The sequence below is a fragment of the Mauremys reevesii genome, linkage group 1 (assembly GCF_016161935.1).
Source record: "Mauremys reevesii isolate NIE-2019 linkage group 1, ASM1616193v1, whole genome shotgun sequence".
In the NCBI taxonomy this organism is placed as follows: domain Eukaryota; kingdom Metazoa; phylum Chordata; order Testudines; family Geoemydidae; genus Mauremys; species Mauremys reevesii.
The window spans coordinates 114366176-114378810 of record NC_052623.1 but is presented as its reverse complement, the minus strand read 5'-3'; the positions used below and the strand labels follow the sequence as shown (position 1 = coordinate 114378810).

The 12635-nt window shown below is 41.6% G+C and overlaps 1 protein-coding gene across 12 annotated transcripts in view; it reads right to left on the bottom strand.

Moving 5' to 3' along the window:
- Nucleotides 1–12635, bottom strand: part of TFDP1 (transcription factor Dp-1) — a 129129-nt gene that overhangs the window by 96424 nt on the left and 20070 nt on the right. For 11 of the 12 annotated variants that reach the window (XM_039539727.1, XM_039539751.1, XM_039539748.1 and 8 more), the window contains one exon: nt 10856–10922. In XM_039539727.1, coding sequence (XP_039395661.1) covers nt 10856–10922 — 67 coding nt within the window. Of the gene's footprint in view, nt 1–2476; nt 2525–10855; nt 10923–12635 lie in introns of those variants that run through there. The other variant, XM_039539808.1, reaches the window with a different exon arrangement.

The following is a 12635-nucleotide window of genomic DNA, read 5'->3' as shown; positions in this document are numbered from 1 at the left end:
GGAGTATTTAGGAAAAAAACCTTGAAGTACTTTCTCCCCTCTTCTTCCAGAGAATGTGCATATTCACTAGGGTGGGAGCTGAAGGGAGCTTGCAGTTAAATAAAGTAACAATTTTTCACGTATGGAATTATTTAGTAATTGACCTTTTCTATTCAAAGTCCACACATTAAAATTTACTAAAATTAAGCAAAATGATATTTTGCAGCTCACAAACAGGATTTACATACCAGGAAGACCCTGGTTATAGTGTAGCTAGAAATATAGTTTTTGTTCCATTTAAAATAGGTTTTAAGGACCTTCTTGTTTATAAAATATTTTCTAGTTGTATACCAATACTGCCACCTACTGGTATAGCAGCTGCAAGTGCCTGTCTCAAATCTTAAGAGCCATATTACCCTGGATAGCCTATAGATTAATTCAAGCAATTTCATGTTACCACAATGAAATAGAGTGATTAGTTCTCTTCCTTTTCACCCATCTGAAACAAACTCATTCTATGGTCATCCCAAACCCGGGGGGGGGGGGGGGGGGAACTGATTACAATTAAACAGTATCTCACCAAGCATTTAAATATGCCTCCAGAATTTATTTTTTCTGAATGTAATAATGAAGACAAAAATAAAGCAACTTTCTTCAAAGTTAAACACTTCCAAATAGCAAAGCTGTGTGAAACTATTTGCCAATTCTCTTCTGATGGGATGGCTCCTCTTACACCAGTGCAACAGGTTGGATACACTTGAGAAAGTTCAGTATTTTTCACTATCATTTTCTAGTAGACTCTTTCCCTTTCCCCTGGCATAGTGAAATATTGCCAAAGCTGAAAACTGGACTCTGATTATTATTCAACTCCCTCCCCCCCCCCCCACTGTTAAGATTGAGAAGTAGGGAGATAAGAAACTTCAAGGTTTCACACACACACACACACACACACACAGTTATTCCCAAGCCAAGCATTAACTCTGAATTTCCTGGATTTATAAGTTTAACTTGTTTGGATTTCTTTAAAGTGTAAAGAAAGAATACAACTAAGCCACCCAAACATATTTAGCTCTGCCCTGTAGTGACATCATACAATGTAGTCAAACAATTATGAGTATGGCAGTTTAGTGTTTGTGGTCCAAGATAAAAATCTGTCTTTTCTAAAAATCAGTTTAGTTTGCCCCCTCATCACATTACTACAGACCAGGGTTACAGTATGTTTCTTACCTTAACATGTTTGGATTTCTTTTAAATGCAAACTTAAATCTCAATGTTTGGTTTTGGAAGAATTACAATATTCCTCTTTTTTATTCTTAAATTGATACATACTCTCAATCTTAATTCCATTTTAACTGTTTGAGTGTCTAGGAACTTTATTTTTTAATTACAATTTCATACATGAACACTAAACAAGAAACCCAATGAATTATACCATGCAATGTTTCTGACTGATTAAAAAAAGTTGATACAAAGTTTTAACTTTTAAGAGCAGATTCACCATACAGTAAAGCAGTAAATTTAAATTTATGGAGATATCCTATCTCCTAGAACTGGAAGGGAGGTCATCAAGTCCAGCCCCCTACCTTCACTAGCAGGTCCAAGTACTGATTTTGCCCCAGAGCCTTAAGTGGCCCCCTCAAGGATTGAACTCACAACCCTGGGTTTAGCAGGCCAATGCTCAAACCACTGAGCTATCTCCTCCCCCATAGTACAAAGCTGTAAGAACATATCAGCCAATTAAGCTGAGTTTACAGATGCTTTGCATTGCCAACACAACACAAAACCGGTGAAAACCCACTGATGAAGCTACCCTTTTATTCGCAATTGAATTATTTGTTTAGACAGTGTTAGTGAGCCCTGTGGTAGGTGAAAGGGGAACACGGAAAGCCTATTCCCTGAGGGCAGGTCTACACTAAGGGCGGGGGTCAAACTAGGGTACGCAAGTTCAGCTACGTGAATAGCGTAGCTGAATTCGAAGTACCCTAGTTCGAACTACTCACCCGTCCAGACGCCGCGGAATCGAAGTCCGCGGCTCCAAGGTCGACTCCGCCACCGCCGTTTGCAATGGTGGAGTACCGGAGTCGACCGCGGCACTTCCGGAGTTCGAACTATCGCGTCCAGATTAGACGCGATAGTTCGAACTCCAAGAAGTCGAACTCACCGCGTCGACCCGGCTGGTAAGTGTAGACTAGCCCTGAGTCCCAATGTCTCTGTGCTGCAAGGGCTCCCCTGCACTCTTGCCCAAGTTACCCTGGTAGCGCTGTCTCAATGCACAGTGAAACCAAGGCCTAAGTGTCATGGGAAATCTTTCTGCCACCAAAGCTTAAGATAGCATGCAGTCCCAGAATCTTTAGAGCAGTTACAATTGGGCTAAATAATCTACCAGTGAGAACTTTTGACACATTTCCAAGCTCCCTCCTACAAGAGTTGTTACAAATGAACAGAACTGTTGCATTCAACTTAGCTTTAAAGGAAGCCCGGTGAATGGTTGCTTTACCTCTAATGTCACAATGGCCCAACTTGTTGACCAACGACCACCTCTAGCCTGCATAACCATAACAAATGGATAAAACAATCATTAATAAAAAAAGGACTTAGTTACTATTAACTGTTGTTCTTCAAGAGTTGTGTCTATGCAGTCACATTAAAAGGATACGGTGCCTCTGTCTATGAGCTGTGGAATCATGTAGAAGAGCAGTGTCCAATACAGGGGAAAGGGAGCTCAAGAACACTCTTGCACTAAGATGACACCATCAGATCAGTCTATAAGAAAGAGTGCTCCCCCATCTCAGTTTCTTTTCCCTAGCCCATAGCATTTGGAAATAGAAAACTCCAAAGCAGAGGTGAAGATTTGGGGGGGGGGGGGCTAGCAAGTAGAGTTGTAAGAGTTTAACTGGTTAACCGATAAGCTTGATGCTTATTGGTCTCTGTTAATGGTTAACTCCGCCCGGCTGCCACGCAGTTGCCTCCCAGCAGCCGGGGATCCTGGTGGACATGGGACCAGCTGCCGGGGAACCCAGGCGCCTCAGGATGCCGGTTGACAGCAGAGCCCCAGGTGCTCTATGCCAATAGAAGACCACCTCCAATTAAACCACCCCCAACAGGCAGAGTAGCTACATCTAAGAGTGCTAAGAGTTGGGGAGAAGGCAAGGAATAGACAAATGCCCTTCATTTAGTTTTAAAAAAAATCCTGAAATGATGGGGAACGTGACGTTGACATTATGAAATGAGAAATAAAGAAGGAAATAGCTTAAATGAAATTACTATAACGGTGACTGCAGAACTGGTTGAAAGACCATACTCAGAGTAGCTATTAATTGTTCACTGACAAACTGTGAGGGTGTATCTAAAGGGCTGGTGCTAGGTCCAGTATCACTCAATATTTTCATTAGTGGCTTGGATAATGGAGTGGAGAGTACGTTTATAAAATTGGCAGATGACACCAAGCTGGGAAGGGTTGCTAGCACTTTGGAGGATAAGATTAGAATTCAAACAGACATGAGAAATTACAGTCTTGGTCTGATATCACCAAGATGAAATTCAATAAAGACAAGTGCAAAGTACTTTACATAAGAAAGAAAAATCAAATGCACAACTACAAAATTGGGAATAACTGGCTAGGTGGTAATACCCCAGAAGATGATATGGGAGTTACAGTGGATCATAAATTGAACAAACAAACAAACAATATGACAGTTGCAAAAAAAGGCTAGTATCATTCTGAGATGTATTAAAAGGACTGTCATATCTAAAATAAGGCAGGCGACTGTCCCGATCTACTCAGCACTGGTGGGGCCTCAGTAGGCATACTGTGTCCAATTCTGGGTGCCATACTTTAAGAAAGATATGGACAAACTGGAGAGAGACCAGAGGAGAGCAACAAAAATGATAAAAGGTTTAGAAAACCAGACCTACAAGGAAAGGTTAAGAAACTGGACATGGAAGAAGACTGAGTGGAGACCTGATAGTTTTCAAACAAGTTAAGAGCTGTTATAAAGAAGACTGGTCGATTGTTCATGTTCACCGAAGGTAGGGCAAGAACTAATGGGCTTAATCTGCAGCAAGGAACATTTAGGTTAGAGATTAGGAAAACATTCTAATTATAAAAGGTAGTTAAACTCTGGAATAGGGAGGCTATGGAGTCTCCATCATTGGAGGTTTTTAAGAACAGGTTACATAAACTCCTGTCAGTCACGGTCTAGTTTAACTTGGTCCTGCCTCAGTGCAGGGGACTGGACTCAAGGTCCGTTCCAGCCCTACATTTCTATGATTCTCGGTCAGATGCATCAGTTTCTGAAAGGCTAGTTTGTAGTTGGATAGTATTCACCATCTTCCCAGTCAGCTCTGAGAATTGTTTTTGTTCATCCAGAGACTAGAAAGGAAACCCCCATCTGGTGCTCAGTTAAGGTGCCATTGGTCTCCACAATCAGTGGAGGGAGTTTCCATCTAATCAACATATACCTGGCCTCTCTTCCTGCAGAGGCAGAGCCTCTGGTACTGGTATTAATGACTCCACTGACATATGCACTCTCAACAAAAATGGCACCTGAGGTAGGATTGGCACCAGGCAAATTCTCCATGCTGGCATCTCTGGTGCCAGGAGGGGTATCAATGCTGATGTTAACACTGGTGTCATGCTGGGTTTGGTGGCATTTAAGAGATTGGTCATGGACTTCTCTATGTAGGACCACACGAGAAACTGAAGAGGGCTCTGCATGTCTTTCCCTGCCAATGGATTCTTTGGCAAAGGAAAGCAACTGAGCTCTCTGCAGCAGGCTGACAGAACATGCACAGCTGGTGTTATGGGAGAATTAAACTTGACATTACTGCAGTCAGTCATTTTGTGTGTCCAGCCACTATTAACTTAAAACCAAATACCACCTAGCCAGGAATCATCATTAGGGCTCTGAGAGGCAAGCCCAAATAGCTGCATGATTGCAGTTTTGCTAATCAGACTAGGAGGATGGAACAGAGTTAATGTACCATGAGAGGGGAAGGAATGTTTGGACAGCTGACCTTGGTTTTAAGTGCCCCAACATACAAGTTTTATTGTTATGACTAGAAATGCTTTGATAAGAGATAATAAGTAATTTGCTGAAACTAAGAGAATTGGTGACCTACTAGGGGTTACTATATTGACACACTAGGAGTTATGTGCTTTGTTTAAGGTAGCGATAAAAGGTTAAGCAAAAGACTTCGGAGCAGTCTGAGGGAGCTTTTATTAGTGCAAGGGAGCCAACACCTAAACTCCCCAATAGCTGGATGAAAGGAGGGACCCCTGGAAGCCCAGCTGGTGATCACTTGAAACCACCACCTATAATGTTCAGGATGCTCTGAACCTATTGCTATAGCATATAGGTGTGTGCGTGCTTGAGACATAATTAAAAAGTAGTTTTACATAAAAGAACTCTGGCTTGTATCTAAGACAGAAGAGCTGTGTCCCCACTGATTGTATCTCTGCAGATGGTGTCAGGAATAAATTAAGTTACCAGTGCTTTGGGTTCAGAAAGCTCAGAGTAACACTGGTACTGAAGGGATTCAGTGTTCTTCCAGGATGTTCCTGACTGAAGTTGGTGGCAAATACCAATATGCAGAGTCAAGCAGCTGAGACACAGCCAACAGCTTCAATAGGAATTCCTCAAAGGGGAAAGTGGGTTGTCACATTCCAGGGTGCAATCTAGATCAGTGAGAGGTTGTCACCTCCTGCCCTGCAACCTTAGTTACCTCGCTATGCTTTGCTGTTGTAGCTCCCCACCTGGGCTACTCAAATGGTCCACCAGCATGCAAGTCACATCTTGAGTGTCTGTATAGCTGTAGTCCTGGTCCAGTAGCTCTGATCCCAGCAGCCTGTCAGCAACACTCCAGTCATACCTTGGCTTCCACCAGCTTTGGTTGCTACTTGCAGGGTGACCCCAACACACTCCCAGTTCTGAATTTTCCCAAAACATGCGTTCTGCACTGACCAGCCCTCTTCTGGGAAATCTCTCTAAAGGAAACATGCCGGTGGCAGAGAAAGAAAACAATGCTGCCTCCTCCTCGGACTCGAGTTTGAATACTTTCTTTTCATTTTCCTCAGAGCAGGATCACAGAGAGATCTGAAAAACTGTTTTTTTGGTCACCAAGTTGACTAATGGCACCACAGGAGTCTTCAATGCAGATATAGGCTTTGGTGCCAGTGCAGACTGCCCAGGTGAAGTCTGCAGCTCCAGACAGTACAGGATAGGAAGCTTGGCCACTGTAGGCATTGGCCTTGGGGAGCTGGACCTCAGGCTCGACAATGAGGGAGACAAGTCAAGAGCAGCTCGATGCGTCTCAAGTGGCTTTACAGAAGACATTGGCAAAGAATCAGAAGTCAAATCTCCCACAGGAGTATCAGGATGGTCCAACTGGAAGCTTACTAAAGTAAAATGAACTTGCACCCTGAGATGCCCCTCATTCAAGGAATAAAAGCATAGCAAAATTGTGCACTGAAATACTATGTGCAATTCTTCCAGGCACAGAAGACACCAAACGCGTCTCTGTCTCAGAGACGATAGCTGAGTAGGTTGCATCTCTTTTGAACCCTCTATGGGGTTCAGGACCTGCCATGATTTTGGGGATAACCCAAGGCTAATTGTCTCAAGTAACCTAACACTAACAGCAGCTTGTTTTCTTTGAATAGTTCCTAACTAGTCTCATGAACAGGAAAGGTATTTCCATTAGCTCTCTGTGGCAACAAAGAAGGAACTGAGGTGTGGGGGGGAGGGGGAAGGAAGAAAGAGGAGGAGTGCGCACTCCCATATACAGATGGAGCTAATGACATCATCCTAGCACAAGAGTGCTCCTGCCCTTTGCACTCAGACACTGCTTTTCTATACAGCTGCACAGCACAACACCAGAGGCATCATATCCCATGAGTGTGAATGCACAGAGGCCTTCAAAGAATAAGCCATTTTATGGAGCCAAAATACTGAAGCCACATGAATATTGCTGGTTGTAACGTGATGAATCTGAATCTGCTATTGAACACATAAATGCCAAACATAGATCTTATATTTTGACAACTGTGCCTCTGAAGATCCAGATCTTCAAATCTGTCAGCTCTAAGGAGAGCTTTTTGGACATAAACAGCAATATTGCCTTCCACGGCTGCAAGCTCCATCAAGCATCTTCTAGCCTTTGCAAAGCCTTAAACTAGAGATTTTTTTTGTGTCTCAAGGAGAGGCTCAGAGTCTTCAGCTGCAATGGTGATTACAATTGTATTTCCATGATAGACTTACTCATAAATTATCCTTAAGAATGCTTGTAACTTGAGCTACATCACTCCCTCATTCAGTTTTTTGCAATACAATTCAAACTGGTGACAGGCAAAATATAATTTTTGATCATTTTTTCTATGCTTTGGCCTGACTAGTAACTCAGTTTATACTGAAGATATTCCAAAATAGCTCACTGTTGCATCAAAGGCAACATCAACTGAAGGGGTCTTCTGGGACTTAAATAATAAGATCTGAAAAGATCTTTCAAAATACATTTCAACTGTTTAGATAATCTCGAGATCCTGAATATCAAGTTTCAAATTTATTGTTGATGCAGTGCACAAACATGAATAGTTTCTTGTTTAAAGTTGGCCTTCATACCACTTAAACAGTTCATATTCACTGTCACACAATCTAAATTCAGAGCAACTAGTTTTGACTTGAGTTATTCAATCTTGTTACCTGCAACTCCTAAAGCAGTGTAGGGTGCAATATGATCAGCTGTAGCAGAATTTGATGTGTACCAATTCTTGTTCAGCTACAGACTTGTCACTGGATTAGCCATCAAAATTCCAATGATAGTTTGATGTATTCCAGTCATTTTTCAATTTAAAAAAAAAAAGTCAGCTGTAACAAGATACTAGAAAAAGCCCAAAGTCAAATCAAACTATAGCCAATTTTACCCACTCAGTTTCAGTTGCCAACCAAGGCTATCACTTGTGTTCTGGCAAAGACAACTGCCTTTGAACTATCTAACCGTGGTCTATAGTTTAGAAGGCTCTATTGCTCTGCTCTATCTTCTCTCTTCCTTACCATTAAGCCATCTCAGCCCTCTGAACCCTCCAGATACCCTCCCCATCTGACTGGCAGATCTATGGCTGCACCTTAGAACTGAGGAAACTGATCACTTTTTCATGAGGAGGTAGCATTTCTACTTGTCCTGGACTTCTGAACAACAGAACTTTTCCCAGCCTGGGTACTGTCCACAGCTTATACAACACAGAGCCCATGCCCAAAGTCTCACTGTCATAGGTTCATGTTTCCTCAAAGACATCCTTCAAGAACTTCATGGTAGCTACAATAAATTTTGCATGCTAAATGTATCAAATTTGAGGGATCAGGAGGTAAAGCTTTCAACAACAGACTCTGGGTACACCTTTTCACCATCACATTCCTCATGGAACCAGAATGGAGGAAAATCTGATAACACAAACAAGGATAGAGATATTACAGCCCAATAGGCATCTCTCAACGTTTTCAATCTAACACTGAGGACGGATTCCTGCTCACTGAAATCCATGGGAGTCTTTCCTTCATCTTTAATGGGAGCTGGATGGGGCTCTTATATAATGATACACAGTTTATAGATTAGATAGTGAAAACAAACTCTTCTTCAGTACATGATATACAGTTTGATTTGAAATGCCTGTTTTAAAAAATACCTACCAAACCATAAGGTACAGATATTGTCAAAAATACAGACATGTAAAATTGACACCTCCTTTGTCAACAGAATAAAAACCTGGATATTTTAGTGACAAAAAAATTTACTTCTTTAAACTCCTGTTAACACTGTAGAGCAGGGGTAGGCAACCTGTGGCATGCAAGCTGATTTTCAGTGGCACTCACAGTGCCCGGGTCTTGGACACCGGTCCTGGGGGCTCTGCATTTTAATTTAATTTTAAATGAAGGTTCTTCAACATTTTAAAAACCTTATTTCCTTTACACATATAACTAAACTATTGTTATATTCTAGACTTATAGAAAGAGACCTTCTAAAAATGTTTAAAATGTATTACTGGCACGCGAAACCTTAGAGTGAATAAATGAAGACTCAGCACACCACTTCTGAAAGGCTGCCGACCCCTGCTGTACAGTGTATATAACAATGATCAAGTTTGCTGGATTCTATTCTAGCTCCTCTATAAAAAGTGCTATTAAACAAGTTCCAATAACAGGGAAAGTTTTGCCTTCAATTACGCCCGTAACCCCACTGAGGATAATGCACAGGATAACTGAGGGCACAATGTGGACTGCTGAATCTTATTGGTGGTGACACACAAGCCAGAAAGAACAAAGCTTGATTTTCAGACAGCAGGCAGAGTCTGCAGGGCTAGCACAAACTTTATTTAAAACTACTTAAACAGAGAAAATTTTATACAGAATTACATTTAAGGTACTGAAGCGAAGCCCTACTTATTTTCCAGTCACTTTTCAGTTGCCCTTGAAACTTAAAATAAACTTCTCCTTATTCTACTTTTTAAAAATATGATTCACAAATATCAAGAAAAATATACCAGCTCTGGGTGTTATGTGCTACGTGAACTGAAAAGTAAATGAATAATTCAGTGTATTATTCACTTCAATTTTGGGGATGGAGGATCATGGCAGAAGAAAGTCTCACCTACCTAAATACAGACTGCTAACTCTTTTTGTTTCATGTAAACAGCCCAGAGTACACTCTGCTGGCAATATCACATCTACCATGAAAAGCCACTAGGACCAGCCCGGAACGATAGGAGTATATAGAGATATTTTTAAAAATAAATAATTAAATCAAAGAAAAGCCCTTGTTTTGTTTTCCAGGGTATAAAAATAAGAAAAAACTATGAACCCATATATTACAATTAATGCTCTACACCTACACTCACCAGTTTAGCGTTATACTCCTGCTGACAAGTACAAGTACAAACGGAAGGGTTACAGAGAGAATCTACCTCAGAGAATCGGGGCGGGGGGGGAAGAGGGGAGGAAATAAAGGAATCAAATTTCCTTTTGCCTTTGCTAGTTGAAGCATTCAGCACATAACATTGCATCAGCTTTGGAGTTTAGTACCTGAGATCATGTGTCACACAGAAATAGAATTCTACAGCCTATGAGAGTACAAAAATGTTTAGATCACTGCAGTAATGAAGACTTAGACAATGCAGCTATTACCTAACTGAATTACCTAGTCAGGAAGATTTATATTAAGAACACTATCTCAGGCCTTAGCTGTAACTTGGACAAATCCCCATGGTAGACAGTGACAGCCAGCCACTACTGAGTGGCAAGTGCTTAGCCTAGACAGGCAGAGACAATTTAAACGGCAATTTGCACTAATCCATTTTCTCCAACTGAAAATGCACTGGTGCAAATCATGGCTTACAGCACCTTTGCCTGTCTCTGCTAGATATCTGTACCAGTGCAGCTACACTAATGACTGGCCACCTATGGAATACCAGCTGAACCACCAATGAACTTCACACAGTTGTAGCCATAGTAAATCTTCAGAACTGATTAACTAGAGTATAAAAATGAGCTATAAGAAAAGCTTTATAAAAAACTGTGCTAAGGAAGCAGTTGTCAAGGTCTTCTATTGCCCGTAACACACTTAAGTACACCTCTACCTCGATATAACGCGACCCAATATAACACAAATTCGGATATAGTGCGATAAAGCAGTCCTCCCGGGGGGGGGGGGGGGCGGGGGAGAGGGAGGCTGCGCACGCCAGTGGATCAAAGCAAGTTTCACCTAATGCAGTTTCACCTCTAATGTGGTAAGATTTTTTGGCTCCCGAGGACAGCATTATATCGAGGTAGAGCTGTATATCCAAGGCCAAACCTGAAAGTATCTTTCTGATAAAGTATTTTCTTACCTTTTCCAGGACTAAGGTTTTGGTCTATAAAAACCTTAAGCTCTCCATTGGCTTCGATTAGTCCAGCCTAGTAAAGAAAAAAAAATAATTTACATTTACAGTATCTGCAGAAAGCTATAAGTTCTTTACTATTAATTTTAAAAGGTCTAATGTAATTCATTAAGACTTCCCCAACCCAGGTTTCCAAATTACAACTGCAACTAACTAACTAAAATAAATTATAACTAACTAACTAAAATAACTATTGTATCTCCACCCCAAAATGGCTAATAAAGTATGTAGTAAATAAAATTTTGTGGAAAACATCTGTTCTTTAAAATACTTAAATAGCATACTAACAACTATACCGGTGACATATTCCACAGAAAAAAATCAAAGGCCATCCCACAAGAAAACAAAGCAGAGAGACAGAAAAACAGATTTCTGCATCATTATCCAGAATATGCTTACAAAATTGTCAGTAAAATTATAATAAGCCTTGAATTAAGAATAAATGTCATAAGTATACATATATGTGCTTCCTCTTAATGATCAATAAACCTCAACTTCCTGAACTTAGTAACTGCTAAACAGGTTAGTAGCTAGGCCCCACCTGGCAACAGTTGGTAGAAAAGGACAAAAACAACGAGGAGTCCGGTGGCACCTTAAAAACTAACAGATTTATTTGGGCATAAACTTTCATGGGTAAAAAACCCCACTTCAGATGCATGGAGTGAAAATTACAGATGCAGGCATAAATAGAGAAAGAAATTACTTTACAAGTGGAGAACCAATGTAAAAGGCCAATTCAGTCAGGGGGATGTGGTCCACTCCCAATAATTGATGAGGAGGTGTCAATATCAAGAGAGAGGAAATTGCTTTTGTAGTGAGCCACTCCCAGTCCCTATTCAAGCCCAAATTGATGGTGTAAAGTTTGCAAATGAATTGTAGCTCTGCAGTTTCTCTTTTAAGTCTGTTTTTTAAGGTTTTTTTGTTGAAGAATGGCTACTTTTGAAGCATGGCAACTGGGAGCTGGAGGGGGGGAGAAAAAGAGCAGCGCCAGGGAGCTACAGGTGGGGAGGCGGCACCCATAGCATCGGGGGGGGGGGGCACTTGGCACCTGCAGCAGCCAGGATTTGCTGGGGGGCACCCCCTGTGGGGGCTCAGAGCTGCAAGGGACTCCACCCCCTGAGGCAGCTGGGAACTCCAGGGCCCCTGCTGGTTGACAGCTCCAGCCCCACCACCCTGGGGCTGAAGTGGAAAATGTCATGGAAGTCACATATTCCATGATGTAAACTTAGCCTTACTGAATAGTTTCGGACCCAGGACTCACCCCCTAGAGGACCGCATTAGACACGCCTTGCCAATTTGACACAAACCATTGGTAACTACTTTTTGACTATGGTCTTTCAACCAGTTTTGCATCCATCTTACAGTAATTTCATCTAGACCACAAGGTACATCATGTCTACTGCTTCCCCTCCTTCACTAGATCACTAATTCTATCAAAGAAGGAAATCAAGTTGGTTTGGGGTAATTTGTTCTTGACAAATCAACACTGACTATCCCTTATAATCCTATTTACTCCTGGGGGAATTCTGCACCACTGCATGAATGAATAATTAATGAGCTGTCCATATTTTTAGTTTTTCACGCAGAAAAAAAGCTTCTGCTGAAAAGCTGCTGCAGTTCCACCTTCCCCCCTCCAACAGAGGGCGCTGTGGTGATAGAACACAGCAGCAGCTCCCAGACAGCTAGGGAAGAGAAAAAACCCGCAGAGCCTTCTTCGCAGCAGGCCTTT